Genomic DNA, 19,055 nt, shown 5'->3' with positions numbered 1-19,055 from the left:
TGAATAATAATCCATTGTATGTTTATACCACATTTTGCTTATCCATTCCTCTTTTGGTGGACACTTGGGTTGCTTCCACATTTTGGCTATTGTGTGAACAATGCTGCTATGAACATGGGTGTGCAAATATCTCTTCAAGACCCTGCCTTCTGTTCTTTGGGTACATACCCAGAAATAGAACTGCTGGATCATATGGTAATTCTATTTTTAACTTTTTGAGGGAACTGCCATACTCTTTTCCATAGTAGATATACCATTTTACATTCCCACCAACAGTGTACAGGGTCCCAATTTCTCCACATCCTTGCCAACACTTGTTATTTCCTCTTGTTTTTTTAGTAGCCTTCCTAATGGGTGTGAGGTGGTAACTTGTTGTAGTTTTGCATTTGCCTAATTGTCGGTAATGCTGGGCATGTTTTCGTGTGCTTAGCAGCCATCTTTATATCTTCTTTGGAGAAATGTCTATTCAAGTCCTTTGCTAATTTTTTAAGTGGGTTGTTTTTGTTTGTTGTTGTTGAGTTTTAGGAGTTCTGTATATATTCTGGATATTAATCCCTTATGAGATATATTATTTGCAAGCAGTTTCTCCCATTCTGTGGGTTACTGTTATACTCTGTTGATATTGTCTTTCGATGCACAACATTTTAAAATTTTCAAGAAATCCACCTTGTTTCTTTTTTCTTTTGGTGCTTATGCCTTTAGGGCCATATGCAAAAAATCCTTGCCCAATCCAATGTCATGAAGCTTTTGTCCTGTGTTTTCTTCTAAGAGTTTTATTGTTTTAAGTCTTACATTTAGGTCCTTGATTCTTTTTGAGTTAACTTTTACATATGGTGTTGGGTAAAGATCCAGCTACATTCTTTTGCATGTGGTTATCCAGTTTTCCCAGCACCATTTGTTGAAAAGGCTGACCTTTTCCCATTGAATGGTCTTGGTATCCTTATCAAAAATCATTTGACTTCTATGTTAGGGTTTATTTCTGGGCTCTTCATTCTATTCCATTGATTTATATGTCAGTCTAGATGCCACTACCACACTATTTTGCTAACTGTAGCTTTGTAGTAAGTTTTGAAATCAGGGAGTGTGAGTCCTCCAGTTTTGTTCTTTTTCACGATGGTTTTGGCTATTCAGGATCCCTTGAGATTCCATATGTATTTTAGGATGAGTTTTTCCAGTTCTTCAAAAAAACATCATCGAGATTTTGATAGGGATTGCATTGAATCTGTAGATCACGTTGAGTATTATTGACATTTTAACAATATTAAGTCTTCCAATCCATGGACATGGGATGTGTTTTCGTTTGTCTTCTTTAATTTCTTTCAGCAATATTTTGTAGTTTTCATTGCACAATTCTTTCATTTTCTTGGTTAATTCCTAAGTATTTTGCTCTTAGAATTGTTTTAGTAATTTTCTTTTCAGGTTGTTCGTTGTTAGTCTATAGAAATGCAACTAATTTTTGTGTGTTGACTTTGTATCCTGCTACGTAGCTGAATTCATTTATTAGCTCTAACAGTTTTTTTTGTGGAATCTTTAGGGTTTTCTACATGTAAGATAATATCATCTGCAAACAGAGATCGTTTCACTTCTTCCTTTTCAACTTGGATTGCTTTTTCTTGCTTAATTGCTCTGGCTATAATTTACACTACTAAGCTGAATAGAAGTGTCGAAGGTGGGCATCCTTGTTCTTGACTTAAAGGAGAAGCTTTCAGTCTTTCACCACTGAGTATGTATGCTGTGGGTTTTTCAGATATATCTTTTATTATGTTAAGATAGTTTCCTTCTATTCCTAGTTTGTTGAGTGTTTTTTATTATGAAAGAGTGTTGAATTTTGTCAAATGCTTTTTCTGAATCAATTGAGATGATCATGTGGTTTTTTTTCCCCTTATTCTATTAATGTGGTATATTACATGGATCAATTTTCGCATGTTGAAATATCCTTGCATTCCAGGAATAAATCCCACTTGGTCATGGTGTATAATCCTTTGAATATGCTGCTGAATTCTGTTTGCTAGCATTTTGTGGAGGATTTTTGCATTGATGTTTCTAAGGGTTATTGGTCTGTAGTTGTTTTTCTTGTAGTGTCTTTATCTGGCTTTGGTATAAGGGTAATGCTGGCCTCATAGAATGAGTTAGGAACTGTTCTCTCCTCTTCAATTTTTTAGAAAACTTTGAGAAGGATTGGTATTAATTCTTCTTAAATGTTTGATAGAATTTTCTAATGAAGCCATCAGGTCCAGGGCTTTTCTTTGTCAGGAGACTTTTGATTATTGATTCAGTCTCCTTACTAGTTATAGGTCTAATTAGATTTTCTATTCCTTTCTTAGTCTTCATATGTTTTGTGTTTTGAGAAATTTGTCCACTTCATCTCAGTTATCCAGTTTATTGGTGTACAATTTTTCATAGTACTCTCTTAGAATCCTTTGTATTTCTGTAGAGTTGGTAGTAATGTCCCCACTTTCATTTCTGATTTTAGTAATTTGAATCTTCTCTCTCTCTTTTTTTTTTTAGTCCTTTTAGGTAAAGGATTGTAAATTTTGTTGATCTTTTCAAAGAATCAACTTTTGGTTTCATTAATTTTCTCTGTTGTTTTTCCATTCTCTATTTAATTTACCTCTGCTCTAATATTTTGTTTCCTCTGCTAGCTTTGGGTTTAGTTTGTTCTTGTTTTTCTAGTTTCTTAAGCTATAAAGTTAGGTTGTTGATTTGAGATCTTTCTTATTTTTTAATGTCAGTATTTATAACTAAGTTTCTCCCTTAGTGCTGCTTTCACTGAGTTGTGTATAACTTGTGGTATGTTGTGTTTTCATTTTCATTTGTCTTTAAGTATTTTTTAATTTCTCCTGTGACTTCTGTGATCCATTGATTATTTAAGAGTGTGTTGTTTAATGTCCACTTTTTTTTTTGTTTTTTTAAAAATTTTTATTGAGTTAATGATAGGTTACAATCTTGTGAAATTTCAGTTGTCCATTATTGTTTGTCATTCATGTTGTAGGTGCACCCCTTCACCCTTTGTGCCCACCCCGCACCCCACCGTTCCCCTGGTAGCCACCAATCTGTTCTCTTTGTCTACATTTTTAAATTCCTCATATGCGTGGAGTCATACAGAGATTGTCCTTCTCTATCTGGCTTATTTCACTTAACATAATTCCCTCAAGGTCCATCCATGTTATTGCAAATGGGACGATTTTGTTCTTTTTTACAGCTGAGTAGTATTCCATTATATATATATATACCACATCTTCTTTATCCAATCATCTTTTGATGGGCACTTAAGTTGCTTCCACATCTTGGCTGTTGTAAATAATGCTGCAATGAACAATGGGCTGCATGGGACTTTTCGAATTGCTGACTTCAAACTCTTTGGATAAATACCCAGTAGTGGGATAGCTGGGTCATATGGTAGTTCTATTTTTAATTTTTTGAGGACTCTCCATACTGTTTTCCACAGTGGCTGTACCAGTTTGCATTCCTACCAGCAGTGTATGAGGGTTTCTTTTTCTCCACAACCTCTCCAACATTTGTTACTATTTGTTTTAGTTATTTTTGTCATTCTATTGGGTGTAAGGTGATATCTTAGTGTAGTTTTGATTTTCGTTTTCCTGATGATCAGCGATGATGAACATCTTTTCGTGCGCCTATTGTCCATCCATATATTTTCTTTGGAGAAATGTCTGTTCATGTCTCCTGCCCATTTGTTCATCGGGTTGTTTGATTTTTTGTTGTTGAGTTGTGTGAGTTCTTTATATATTATGGAGATTAAGCCGTTGTTGTATGTATAACTTGCAAATATTTTTTCCCAGTTAGTGGGTTGTTTTTTTGTTTCAATCCTGTTTTCCTTTGCCTTGAAGAAGCTCTGTAGTCTGCTGAAGTCCCATTTGTTTATTCTTTCTGTTGTTTCCCTTCTCTGAGAAGACATGGTGTCCAAAAAGATCCTTTTAATACTGATGTCAAAGAGTGTACTGCCTGCATTTTTTTCTGGAAGCCTTATGGTTTCAGGTCTCAGCTTTAGGTCTTTGATCCATTTTGAGTTTTTTTGGTGAATGGTGAGAGAGAATGGTCAATTTTCATTCTTTACATGTGGCTTTCCAGTTTTCCCAGGATCATTTGTTGAAAAGACTTTCTTTTCTCCATTGGATGCCCTCAGCTCCATTGTTGAAGATTAGCTGTCCGTAGATGTGTAGTTTTATTCCTAGGCTTTCAATTCTGTTCCATTGATCTGTGTACCTGTTTTTGTACCAGTACCATGCTGTTTTGATTACTGTAGCTTTGTAGTATGTTTTGAAGTCAGGGATTGTGATGCCTCCAGCTGTGTTCTTTTTTCTCAGGATTGCTTTAGCAATTCGGGGTCTTTTGTTGCCCCATATGAATTTTAGGATTCTTTGTTCTAATTCTGTAAAGAATGTCATTGGGATTCTGATTGGGATGTTGTGAATCTGTAGATTGCTTTAGGTAGAATGGATATTTTAACTATGTTTATTCTTCCAATGCATGTACATGGAATGTCTTTCCATCTCTTTATGTCTTCATCCATTTCTTTCAGAAAAGCCTTGTAATTTTCGTTGTATAGGTCTTCCACTTCCTTAGTTAAATTCACCCGAGGTATTTTCTTTTTGTTGCAATTGTGAATGGTATTGTGTTCTTGAGTTCATTTTCTGTTAGTTCGTTATTAGAGTATAGAAATGCTACTGATTTATGTAAATTGATTTTATACCCTGCAAATTTGCTGTAGTTGTTGATTACTTCTAAAAGTTTTCCAATGGATTCTTTGGGGTTTTCTGTATATAAGATCATGTCATCTGCAAACAGTGAGAATTTCACTTCTTCCCTCCCAGTTGGATTCCTTTTATTCCTTTCTCTTGCCTAATTGCTGTGGCCAAAACCTCCAGTACTATGTTAAATAAGAGTGGTGATAGAGGGCATCCTTGTCTCGTTCCTGTTTGCAGGGGGATGGTGCTCAGTTTTTGCCCATTGAGTATGATGTTGGCTGTGGGTTTGTCATATGTGGCCTTTATTATGTTGAGGTAGTTTCCTTCTATGCCCATTTTGTTCAGAGTTTTTTATCATAAATGGCTGTTGGATCTTGTCAAATGCTTTCTCTGCATCTATGAGATGATCATGTGGTTTTTATTCCTCAGTTTGTTGATGTGGTGTATCACGTTGATTGATTTGCGGATGTTGAACCATTCTTGTGTCCCTGCTATGAATCCCACTTGATCATGATGTATTATCCTTTTGTTGAATTGCTGAATTTGGGTTGCCAAAATTTTGTTGAGAATTTTTCCACCTGTGTTCATCAGCGATATTGGCCTGTAGTTCTCTTCTTTTGTGCTATCCTTGTCAGTCTTTGGTATCAGCGTGATGTTGGCCTCGTAGAATGTGTTAGGAAGTGTTCCGTCCTCCCTAATGTTTTGGAATAGCTTGCAAAGTATAGGTATTAAATCCTCTCTGAAAGTTTGGTAGAATTCCCCAGGAAAACCACCTGGTCCTGGGGTTTTATTCTTTGGGATGCTTTTGATTGCTGTTTCGATCTCTTTCCTTGTGATTGGTCTGTTCAAATTGTCTGCTTCTTCTCGAGTGAGCTTTGGGAGATTGTAGGAGTCCAAGAATTTATCCATTTCCTTTAGGTTATCCTTTTTGTTGGCATATAGTTTTTCGTACTATTCTCTTATAATCCATTGTATTTCTGCAGAGTCTGTTGTTATTTCTCCTCTTTCATTTCTGATTTTGTTTATTTGAGCTTTCTTTCTTTTTTTGTTTGTAAGTCTGGCTAGGGGTTTGTCAGTTTTATTTATCTTCTCAAAGAACCAGCTCTGTGTTTCATTGATCCTTTCTACTGCCTTTTTTGTTTCAATAGCATTTACTTCTACATTGATTTTTATTATTTCTCTCCTTCTGCTGACTTTGGGCCTTGTTTGTTCTTTCTCTAATTCAGTTAGGTGTAGTTTAAGATTGCTTATTTGGGATTTTTCTTGTTTGTTAAGATGTGCCTGTATTGCGATGAATTTTCCTCTTAATACAGCTTTTGCTGTATCCCATAGGAGTTGCTATGGCATGTTCTCATTTTCATTTGTCTCCAGGTATTTTTTGATTTCTTCTTTAATTTCTTCAATGATGCATTGCTTGTTCAATAGCATATTGTTTAGTCTCCATGTCCTTGTGCCTTTCTCAGCTTTTTTTCTTGTAATTAATTTCTAGCTGTATAGCATTATGATTGGAGAAGATGTTTATTAATTTCCACATATTTTTTAATTTTCCAGTTTTACTTGTGTTACTGATTTCTAACTTCACGAGACTCTGCTCTTGCCTTTAGGGTACTTATAGTCTTATGACAGAGTATGATGAATGCTAGATGAGGATAATTTAGGATACTGTGAGAGCTTATAGAAGGAAACTTAATTCTGGACTTGATAAGAGGTGTAAAGATAGACTTCCTGGAAGACACAACATTAAAAACAATTGAGATATAATGGGCAAGGAATTAGCCAGGAAAATAGGGGAAAGGGGAAAACAGTGGACTTGAGGAAAGTAATCTAAGCAGAGAGAACATGTATAAAGTCCAGAGAGGAGAGTGCATATTAAATCAGATATCTGACAAGTAGTTTTAGAGGTGAGTGCATGAGGCGGGGATGGGCATTTGGTTTTGTGAGAGTAGTGAGAGATGACGCTAGATAGGTAAGCAGAAGCCATCCCTTAAAGGGCTTTGTAAGCCATATTGAGGAGTCTGAACTGTTCTGAGAGCAAGGAGGAGCCATTGAAAAGTTTTAAGCAGGGAAGTTATATGAGTCTCATTTTAGAAATATCATTCTGGCTGCAGAATGGAGATTGGATTGGGGCCTGGGGTAGGGACAAAGAAATTAGGGAAGAGGTTGTTGTCAAAATTTAAGTAAGAGATGAAAGTGGTTGCCAGTGGGTATGGAGAGAAATGAATAGGTTATCAAGCTACTTAGAAGGTGGAATGGTAGAATTTGATGGTGGACTTGATATGGGTTTCTGGCTTGAAAAACTAGATGGGTTCCATTCAGCAAAATAGACAACACAAAAGAAGCAGGTTTGGTGTATGCGGGGATAATGAATTTCATTTAGTTTACAATATTTCTTTCTGTTTAAAACTTTATTATTGTCCCATCAAAATGGCATTGAATATTATTTAACCCTGATTTTGCTGTGTTTAGTCTTAGGAAATTAATTGGGTCCCCTGAGTACATACCCTTTAATCTAGAAATCAGTTGGTAATACTTTCATAGAGAGTGGCTGAAAATAAAACACTTCGAGAATATGTGTAATTGTTTTTCATTGGGGCAATATTCATCCTTTCTCACGCACTTTTTAGCGCTTATTGACTTTTCTTCCTCTTCAAGTCACTGTTTTGGGCTAGTTCTTACTGAATTTTCCTTTCAGGCAAATTCCTTATAAGTAGAGTGACTAAAATTCCTAAGAGTATTATATCCTATAAATGGTAAAAATAATACTAGAGACAACTACTAAGCAATTTTTAGGCTGTTTTTGTTCTCCAAAACTTTCTTTGTTGTTGACAATCAAAGATCACAAATATGTGTGAAGGCTCCTTGTGCATCTTTCCTTCTTTATTAGAGGTAATGATGATTCTGAACTTGACGTGTATTCTTCCATCTTTCTACACTTTACTACATATATTGTATTGTTGTGTTTTTAAATTTTACACAAATAATATACTCTTTGTATCTTTCTTGCAACCTTTTTCACTCAGTATTTTTGAGTAAATTTATCCATGTTGATCATAATCATCTAACTGCTATATGGTATTATATAACACAATTGATTTATTTTCCACACATTCTTATGTGTGTGGATGGACATTTAGGTTATTTCCAGTCTTCTCCTATGTCAAACAAGTTTTCAGCAAACATCCTTGTTTATGTCTTTTTGTGCCCATGAACACACATGTATGAGTTTCTCTAGGGTATAAGAAGTCAGGGTATATGCTTCTTGAACTTTACTAGATGTGGCGAGATTGTTCTCCAGTATAGAGGCACCAGTTTATACTCTCACCAGCACTATATGAGAGTTCCCATTTCTTCATATCCTTGTCAACCCTTAGTTTTGTCAGACTTTAAAATTGTAGCATTCTAGATGTGAAATAATAGAGTGAGGGTTGGGGAGAAGGATGATTTGTTTTTAAAATTATCTCAAAACAAAACAAAAAAATCACAGAAATGCTTATTTCAGTGGATTTATATTGATTCCGTGTTACTCCTCGATTAGTTTTGTCTGTTTCTTCCTCTTGTTTGGGCCTATCTTTTGAAATGCTTTGTTGATATTTTAATATAAAATCTGATAAGTTATATGCATTTTGGCATCAATGTCTTTATAGTTCATATAGACTGTTCTTTAGTTTCAGGTTGTTCCTAACCCTGATTTGTTGAGTAGCTACATATCTTCCAAAGACATCATGCTTTTTTTTTAGCTATGATTTTTTTTCTTTTTGGTATGGAAAATGCCTTGTATATAAAGTTCAGTTTATTCAAGTAGGAGTTGAATGTTGTTCATACTCCTTGTCACTTGCGTCACTATCTTGGCGAGCTGGTAAGGCTACTTACGCCAAGCAGTGGATTCTCCACACATCTCCAGAGCTCACTCAGCCAAGAGTGTACCATATTGCCTTAGATGCAAGACACCAACTTCCCAAGTGTATGCATTTTAAACATATTTCTCCGTTACAAATCAAGTTTTATCTACTAAGTGTTGCTGTAAAGTGTAAGGATTTTTAAATTAAATGTCCCAGTTTATGGGTGAACCACAAAAATGTATTTCTAAGTAAATTTTTCCTATACTGTCATACATTATAGTTTATATTGTTATAAATTAGAAGGACTCTTTTTGGTGTTAATTTATTTTAAATTTGGATTACAGCATTTAGTTTGACATGCTAATGTCAGTCATCCATGCCACTTCCTTTTAACCAAAGGAATTTACAACTCATTCTTTTTTCTCATCAAATTCTATTTGCGGGAGCTGGCCCGTGGCTGAGTGGTTAAGTTTGCGCGCACCGCTTTGGTGGCCCAGGTTTTCCCTGGTTCGAATCCTGGGCGCTGACATGGCAATGCTTATCAGGCCGTGCTGAGGCAGCATCCCACATAGCATAACCAGAAGGACATACAACTAGAATATACAACTATGTATTGGGGGACTTTGGGAAGAAGAAGAAGAAAAAAAAGATTGGCAGCAGATGTTAGCTCAGGTGGCAAACTTTAAAAAAAAAATTCCATTTGCCCTTTTTATGAAAGCTTTTTACACTTGTTTTCTGCAAACATCACTTTCCTTATTTTATTTTCTTCGTCTTCTTGCCCACTAACTTGCCATTAGCACTTGAAGTAGTTCTTTTCTTTGTGTGGTTATGGCCTCAATTTGTTAAACTGTTGGGTTCATTCATTTCAATATTTTCTTCCAACTTTTAGGGATTGTTCTTTTTATTTTATTGTTATTCTTTTAATTATCATTATTATTATTTAATATTTTTGTTTCTCTTGATTAAATACCTAAGAGTGAAATGGCTGGGTTGCATGGCAGATATATATTTAACTTTTAAGAAGCTGCCAAATTGTTGTATCATTTTATATTCCTATCATCAGTGTATGAGTTCCAGTTCCTCCACATACTCACAAACACTTGGTATGTCCAATCTTTTTAATCTTAGCCAGTCTAATGGATGTATAGTGGTGTCTCGTGTGGTTTCAATTTACATTGTTATACTTTTGTCAAAATTGATAACTAATGATGTTGAACATCTTTTCATGTGTTTATTGGCCATTTGTATCTCTTCTTTGGTGAAGAGTCTGTTCATATTATTTGGAGTTCTAAGAGTTCTCTATATATTTAGGATGCAAGTCCTTTATCAGATAAATATGTTGTGAATATTTTTAACCAGTCTTTTGTCTTTATGTTTTCATATTAGTGCCTTTCAAAGAGCAACAGTTTTAAATTTTGATAAAGTTTAATTATCAGAAGTTTATTATTATTAGAAGTTTCATTGTGTAAGATTTCACATTAAGCTATAGGATACGTTTTGAGTTGACTTCTGTGTATGATAGGCAGTAGGGATTGATGTTTGTTTTTTAAAATATGAATACTTAGTTGGTTGAACAACATTTATTTAAAAGACTTTCATTTCCCTATTGAATTGCCTTGGCATCTTTGTCAAAAATCACTTGATCTATTCCTTTACTTGATTCTATTCCATTGATCTTTATGTCTATCCTTAAATAATAGCAAACACTCTGAATTACTATAGCTTTATAGTAAGTATTGAAATCAAGTAGACTAAGTCCTCCAACTATGTACTTCATTAAAATTTCTTTGGCTATTCTAGATTCTTTGAATTTCCATATAAATCTTAGGATCAGTTTGTCAGTTTCTAAAAAAGAGTACCTGTAGGAATTTTCATTGTGATTTTGTTGAATCTTAGGGAGAATTTGGGCAGCATTGCCATTTTAACAATATAGAATTTTCTACTCCATGAACATGCTGTGTCTCTCCATGTATTTGGGTAGGAGAAATTGGATTAGAAGACAGGCTATTTTGACACTAATGTTAAACCACCATGAGTCTCACAATTACTGTTTGACCATTGGTGTCAAAATTTGGAAAAAATTTCTCCTCTCCTCCTTCTCCTCTTCCTCCTTCTTCTTGTTCTTCTATATCTTTTTCACAGAAGCAAGTATATCACAGGATCAGGTTTTAATTTATATTCTATCTTTGTCCTCTTCTAGTATTCAAAATTTTTATATTTTGGTTTCTAAATATCTGTTATATTTACAAATGTGTTGACAAATGAAGCATGTTAACACGTGGTCCAGTATAGGAACATGAAACTATAACTAGCATAGTGGTCAGTATTCATTTTGGGGCCTGACATAGTACCTTTTTTGTTGAATTGCCATGAGGATCAAATGAGCTAAAAGCATGTGAGAGCTAAAACAGCAAAATGCAGTTATTAATGTTTTTATTTAAAAGGAATGCCCAAATAACCTTTTTTAAAAATTAAGATATAATTGACATATAACGTTGTATTAGTTTTAGGTGTACAACATAATGACTTGATATATGTACAGTCATTTGCTGCTTAACGACCTTTCAATTCATACCGGACTGGATATATGATGGTGGTTCCATAAAATTAGTACCATATAGCCTAGGTGTGTAGGAGGCTGTACCATCTAGGTTTATATAAGTACACTCTGTGATGTTCACAGCAGTGATGACATTGCCTAATGACACATTTCTTAGAATGTATCCTCTTTGTTCAGCGATGCATGACAATATATATTGTGAAATGATTACCATAGTAAGATTAGTTAACATCCTTCACCACACATAATTACAAAATTTTTTTCTTGTGATGAGAACTTTTAAGATCTACTCTTTTAGCAACTTTCAAATATACAATACAGTATTGTTAACTATAGTCCCCGTGCTGTATGTTACATCCCCAGAACTTAGCTATCTTCTAACTAGAAGTTTGTGCCTTTTGACCACCTTCACTCAATTCTCCCATATTATTTTTAATTACTTAAAACTTTTTATCGTCTTTCAAACTCCAAACTGTACTAATAAATTTCATTGACAGAACTTCAACTTTGATTTCTGTACTCTTCAACCTTTCCTTTCTTCTTGTATGTAACTACGATTTTATTAGTTTTTCTGTTCCCATTGTTTCTTTTTGAAAATATAAGCAAATGTATATATATTCCTATTTCCTCTCAACATAAACACAAAAGACAGCATGGCATAAATACTTTCTGCACCTTAGTGTTTTAGTTTATTTATATGCCCTAGATATCACTTCATTTCATATATAGAAATCCTCCTCATTTCTTTTCACAGATGCATGTTACTCTCGTTTGTGGAGGTATCATAGTTTATTTAACTAGGCCCCTATTGATGGACATCTGGTTTGTTTGCAGTCTTTTGCTGTTATAAAGATGCTGTCAATAGCATTGTGCATATGTTATTTTGTATTTTAGCTAAGTGATCTTTGGAATTTCTTTTTAGAAATGATGCCACTGGAATCAAAGAGTAAGTGCATGGATAATTTTTCTATTATTGTCCCAATTTTCCTCCATAGTGGTTGTATCATTTTGCATTTCCACCATCAATATATGAGATTGCCTGTTTCCCCACAAGATCACCAAAAAATGTCAAACTTTGAGAGTTTTGCCAATCTGAAAGTTCAGCTTTTCTTTAACTTAGATTGACTCATATGTCTACTAATTTCTTTGTTTATCATTCTTTCTTGTACCTCAAACTTCCCTTTCAGAATTATTTTCCTCTTCCTTGAAACACAAACTTAAGAAGCCCTTATGTGTACTATGTTTGGCTTGGGATTCTTTGTGCTTCTTGAATCTGAAGTTTCATGTGTTTTAATTCTGGAAAATTGTCCACCATTATTTCTTTAAATAGTGCCTCTCCCACATTTCTCTCTATTGTCTTCTCTGGAACTCCTAAGTAGATACAATTAGACATTCTTATTTTTTCTTCCTTGTCTTTTAACTAGCACTTCATATTTATTCCTTCTCTCTCCTGCATCCTGGGTAGTTTATCCTATGATAATTTGTTTAGCTCTTTCTTCTAGGTTTATTATTCTCTTTTTTTTCTTGTGTCTAACTTGCTGTTTAACCTGTCCAAAAAGTTTTTATTTCATTGATTATATTTATCATTTCTGGAAGTTTTATTTTTTCCCCATTCAAATCTGCCTGGTCTTATGTTATCTGTTCATATTTTTGTTTGTTTGTTTGTTTGAACATTTTAATAGTAGTGTTTTTGTATTCTTAATCTGGTAAAAAAAACAATATCTGAAGAACTTGGGGGATGTCTAATACTGTTTTTTAAGAGTTTCTGCTGATTTTGCTCATGGTGGCTTGTGTCATCATGTACTTTGTAATTTTGGATTGTGTACACTTCTTCAGATTGTATGTGGGAATATTGCAATACCTGAGATGAGGATGCGTTATGCAGAGTATGTATGTTGCTTCTGCCAGATGTCCTATGACGTTACCATCATATGACCACTTTAAGAGAATTTTTTGGCTTTCATTTCCCAGACCATGAAGATAGCATAAGTTTGAAATCAAAACCTCCCTGAGGGCCTGCATGTGGAATTCTAGGTGATTTTTCCCCCTACCTCCAGTGCAGACTGAGAAAAATAAGTTCTTTTGTTGTTTCTGTTTGTCAGCTGACAGGGTTTTTTCTAGTTCTTTCTTTCATTCAAGATGTAGTTCTTCAAGGACCTGGTTTATTTGGGGTTCTCAGGACCAGCTTGCCACTTTGCATGGGCCTGAGGCTTTATCTCCTTTCCCTTGCTTGGTGGTTAAAAATCAAGCTTCTAGGTTTCTGATTTGACGACTGCTTCTAGGGTCAACTTCATCCTCTGCTTACTTCTCTGGGCGTCAAGTTCCTTTTTGGTTTTGGCCCCAAGAAATTTGCTTAGTTCTTGTGAACTTGGCTATAGTATGAGTGGATAATTGTTATATTTTACCCAGCATTTCTAGGTATTTTATATCAGAAGCTTCCCCCCACTGCCCAGCATGTGTGGTCCAGAAGTAATTCTCTCTCCATCACTTAACATGATATAAACCAAAAACAACATAAAATACTCAGGCCTTAAAAATCTCCACATAACTCATCTGATTTACTGTTTATAAAGATGGAATGTTATATGGTTGCTGTCATTTTGTATGTAACATTGAGTTATACTTTTTACATTTCTTTCTTTCTCTCTCTTTTCTTTGTTCTTATGAAAGTAATGGTAATTTTACAATATTTGAAAAGGTAAAGTGTATAAAGATTTAGGAAACAACTTACTTGTAATCCATCCCGCAGGGTAATAGTTTAACATTTTGATGTATTTCTGTCTAGAGTTTTCTGGCTTTCCTATATGGCTGTTGAAATTATCTTTCTTAATGAAAAACACTATTTCATTATGTTGACCTATCTGCCTTATACATTTCCTTGCTTTTAGCTTATTATAGTTTTTAGCTATAATATTTGGTTCAGATACAAAAGTCAGGTATACAAGGTGTTTCTTTCCCAACCCCTAGTATTAACTCAAAAAAATAATTAAGGGGTGGGCCCGGTGGTGCAGTGGTTAAGTTCACACGTTCCGCTTCGGTGGCCCGGGGTTCGCTGGTTCGGATCTTGGGTGCGGACATGGCACTGCTTGGCACGCCATGCTGTGGCAGGTGTCCCACATATAAAGTAGAGGAAGATAGGCACAGATGTTAGCTCAGGGCCAGCCTTCCTCAGCAAAAAGAGGAGGATCGGCAGCAGATGTTAGCTCAGGGCTAATCTTCCTCAAAAAAAAAAAATTGAAATAATATCAATTTATAAGGTATAAAATTATTTTTCTTGTCTCATATTGCTGAATGTATTAAAAGTAAAGTTACCAATTTACTACTCCTTCTGCCCATTAAATTTTACCATTTTATGGTATAATATTAGGAGCACAAACTTCTGGAGTCATAATCTGCAGATTCCAATTCTGGCTCTTAGCTGTATGACTTACAGCACAATAGTTAACCTCTCTTTACTTTAGTTCCTCATCTGGATTGCTTTGAGGATTAAATGAGTGACATGTGTCATTAATAAAGCATTAATAAGTAAGACCTCTATAAATGTAGGCTATTGTTTAAAAATATTTTTCGTAATTGTTTTAATTTCATATTTCTTTCATGATTAGTGAGGCTAAATATTTTCCCAGTGTTTTGGTTTTCTATTTTATCTCATGTGAACTGTCAACTATCTCCTTTTCTTAAGATAGAAGTTTCATTTCAGAAACCAGTTGACATACCAACAACAAAAGCACAAGTGATAAATGAAAAGATTAATAAGTTAAGCTTCATCAAAATTAAAATTTCTGTGCATTAAAGTACACTGTCAAGAAAGTGAAAAGACAGCCCACGGAATGGGAAAAAAATATTTGAAAATCATATATCTGATAAGGGCCTTATATTCAGAATATATAAAGAACTCTAACAATCAATAATAAAAAGACACATAGCTGGATTTTTAAATGGGCAAATGATTTGAATAGATATTTTTCCAAAAATGTTATACAACTGGACAGTATTCATGTAAGAATATAACTCAATATCATCATTAGGGAAGTACAAATCAAAACCACAGTGAAGTAGTACTTCATACCCACCAGAATGGCTGTAATAAAGAAGATGGACAATAACAAGTATTGGCGAGGATGTGGAGACATTGGGACCCTTGTACATTGCTAGTGGGATTGTAAAATGGTGTAGCCACTTTGGAAAACAGTTTGACAGTTCGTGAAAAGCATAGAGTTGCCATAGGACCCAGCAATTCCCCTACTATGTACATGCTCAAGAGTAGTGAAAATGTATGTCCACACAAAAACTTGTACATGAATGTTCACAGTATTATTATTCATAAAAGCCGGAAGAGTGGAAACAACTCAAATGTCCATCAGCTGATAAACAAAATGTAGTCTGTCCATTCAATGGACTATTATTTGGTAATAAAAAGGATGCTACACCATGGATGAACCTTGAAAACATTATGCTGAGTGAAAGGCCAGTCACAAAGGACAATATGTTATATGATTCCATTTATATGAAATAACTAGAATAGGAAAATCTATAGATACAGAAGGTAGATTAGTGGTTGTCTAGGGCTGGGGCAGGGAAGGGGGCAGATAATGAGTATTGACTGCTAATGGTTACAGGTTTTCTTTTTGGGTTCATGAAAATATTCTAAAACTAGATTATGGTGATGGTTTTACAACTCTGTGAATATACTAAAAACTATTGGATTCTTTAAATGGATGAACTTTATGGTATGTAAATTATATATCATTAATGCTGTGGGGAAGAGAAAAAGAAGAGGAAGGGAAAGGGGAAGGAGCCAGTTAAAGGTTTGCCTCTCGTCCTGTGTATTCCTCTCTTGCCCAGATTGTTGGTTAGCAATAAGATAGATATATCTCACATGGTGATTCCTACTGTGTTAGAAAATTGTATGCTTCAGCTTGGTTGATCTTTCATTTTGGTATAATGGCTGATAGTTGAAGTCTTGGGTTCTCTAGGTCCCATGTACCCTATTAGCTGTGTGATTCTTGCTGTGTTTCATTACCTTGCAGATGGTGCCTTTGTTTATAAACGTGGGATAATGCCTGATTTTCCTACCTCAGAGGATTGTTGGGAAGTTCAAATGAAAGTAAAATAGCACTTTGAAAGCTATATAGTCCTAAATAAACATAGGGTCTATTAAGATTCCTAAAATTCTCTGTATTTTCTTTCCATAGGAGTAAAACACAAATCTTTTCTAACAGTTGAGGATTGTTTTGAGTTGGGCAAAGTGGCCTATACAGAGGCAGATTATTACCATACAGAACTGTGGATGGAACAAGCACTAAGGCAGCTGGATGAAGGCGAAGTTTCTGCCATTGATAAAGTCTCTGTTCTGGATTATTTGAGCTATGCAGTGTACCAGCAGGGAGACCTGGATAAGGCCCTTTTGCTCACAAAGAAGCTTCTTGAACTAGGTATGTTAACTTGGCCTAATTCAAGGTTACAGATATATTGGGAGATATATATTTTATTATAATTATACATGTGATAATTATAATAATTATATATTTAATAAATATATAATTATATTGTATTTGTAATAATTATAATAATACATATAAAAAGTACCAAAGTTATATGATGATATATATGTGTAATTCTGAGATATATGTATTATTCAGATATATGACAATATATCTCATCATATAGCTTTGGTACTTTTTGTTTGTTGAAGTTGTGAGCCTTGGGACCAGCCCAGTGGCGTAGTGGTTAAGTTCACATGCTCTGCTTTGGCAGCCTGGAGTTCACCAGTTTGGATCCCAGGCGCGGACCTACACAGTGCTCATCAAGCCATGCTGTGGTGGCGTCACACATACAAAATAGAGGAAGATTGACACAGATGTTAGCTCAGCAACAATCTTCCTCAAGCAAAAGGAGGAAGATTGGCAACAGATGTTACCTCAAGGCCAATCTTCCTCACCAAAAAAAAAGTGACAAGCCTCATCTATCAGATGTGCTTTATCCTCTTTGTTTATCTTCTAAATAAATGGCAACTGATTTTTCTCACCTAATAGTTCTATAATGTCGACTGTGTTTCTCTGCTCTGTACTCTTCAGGAATTTCAAAAGTGGGACCTAACCTAGCTAACTCAGTCAAAAATGTTTATTTACCATGTTACCGTATTAAATATTAATTAATTAACCAGTTTCCTTTCAAGGGGTTTTTTTTTTTTTTCTTAAAGATTGGCACCAGAGCTAACAACTGTGTTGCCAATCTTCTTTTTTTTTTCTGCTTTATCTCCTCAGACCCCCCATACATAGTTGTATATCTTAGTTGCAGGTCCTTCTAGTTGTGGGATGTGGGATGCTGCTTCCACGTGGCCTGACGAGCAGTGCCATGTCCGCGCCCAGGATCCAAACCCTGGGCCGCCGCAGTGGAGCGCGCGAACTTAACCACTCGGCCACAAAGCCAGCCCCACAAGGGTGTTTTTTGCTTGCTGCATTTCATCCTCAAAAATAGTGATTTGAAATAAATAGATTTAAAATATGTTTGTCATATTCAAATGTTAGAAAAATGTGATATCTTATGAGAATTTTACCACTAGTATTTTGAACGGAGATGTAGTGTTTCTCTATGATCCAGGGGCCACGTGCATCAGAATTACTTGGATACTTATTAGAAATGAAAATTTGTTTTATTTTTTTATTTAAAATTTTTTTTATTGCAGTAACATTGGATTATAACATTATATAGCTTTTAGATGTACATCGTAATATATTTCGAATTCTGTGTAGATTACATCATGTTCACCACCCAAAAACCAATTATAGTCCATCACCACATGTGTGAGCCTAATCTCCCCTTTTGCCCTGCCCCCTCCGCCCTTCCCCTCTGGTAACCACCAGTCCAATCTCTGTTGCTATGTGTTTGTTTGTTGTTGTTTTTATCTTCAATTTATGAGTGAGATCATATGGTATTTGACTTTCTCCCTCTGACTTACTTCACTTAGTGTAATACCCTCAAGGAGCATCCATGTTGTCACAAATGGCCGGAAGAAATGAAAATTTCTTGATCTCTACCCCAGACCTACTGAATCAGAATCTCTGGAGGTGGAATTGTATGCTCATTTAGGTGGCCTTGGTATATAACAAAGCTTTAAAACTTTAAAAAAATTAATTTTTATGAATAGGTAAATATGTTTATGTTAGAAGAGTCAAACAGTTCAAAAGGATTGGTCATCTGAAAATAAGCTTTTTTTTTTTGAGGTAACATTAGTTTATAACATTATGAAAATGAACTTTTGATAATTATTTCTTAGTTGAGTGAATTAATCAAGATGTTAGTTCAAATACCCTTTTTAATATTTTTTTATCCTGACTTAAAAACTACTTTACTCATTCTAGAAAAATTTTAAAAATAGAAAAAGATATAGAAGAGTCGCCCATAAGTCAATCACCCAAAGATCCCCACAGAATTTTTTTTCCCTTAATATACACTTCCTTCCCCCAACAAACTTCTTTCCCTTTAATTTACAAAATTAGGCTCATGTCGTATATCACAATATATATTGTGAGCAGTTTCTCAAAGACAAGAAATATTTTACAAATGTAAGGCTATATTTCCTCAATACTTCAGTTCATGTCACAAGTGAAGTTTCTACATTGTTGTGCCTTTCTTATTTGTGTATATGTGTGGTTGTTTGGATTATTTTTTCCTCTCGGATGGGTGGAGTAGTCCTCTTTTCCCCCTAAAAGATAGCTAAAAATTCTGACTACCAATTCAGAGGCAGTTAGTGGATTCTGGCTTATTTGAAAATTATATCTTTAGTCTCTCTTCTCCGTCTCACTTAGAATTTTGGGACTGAAGTCTACTCAGCCCTCAAAAGTAGGCTATGTTCTATGTTTATAATGTATCTGTGGTAAAGGTTGCCTTTGAACTGTATGCTCTGTTTTCCCCATGGTGATTACATTTCAGTCTCAGAAAAATCTT

The 19,055-nt window shown here is 34.8% G+C and overlaps 1 protein-coding gene across 4 annotated transcripts in view; it reads left to right on the top strand.

The window, feature by feature from the left end:
• The window catches only part of P4HA1 (prolyl 4-hydroxylase subunit alpha 1), a 79,739-nt gene that overhangs the window by 28,726 nt on the left and 31,958 nt on the right, over window positions 1-19,055 (top strand). For all 4 annotated transcript variants that reach the window (XM_014858886.3, XM_014858885.3, XM_014858888.3 and 1 more), the window contains one exon: window positions 16,301-16,540. In XM_014858886.3, coding sequence (XP_014714372.1) covers window positions 16,301-16,540 — 240 coding nt within the window. The remainder of the gene's footprint in view (window positions 1-16,300; window positions 16,541-19,055) is intronic.

This window comes from Equus asinus, chromosome 2 (assembly GCF_041296235.1).
Source record: "Equus asinus isolate D_3611 breed Donkey chromosome 2, EquAss-T2T_v2, whole genome shotgun sequence".
Lineage (NCBI taxonomy): Eukaryota > Metazoa > Chordata > Mammalia > Perissodactyla > Equidae > Equus > Equus asinus.
This window is presented reverse-complemented; position numbering and strand designations above follow the sequence as displayed.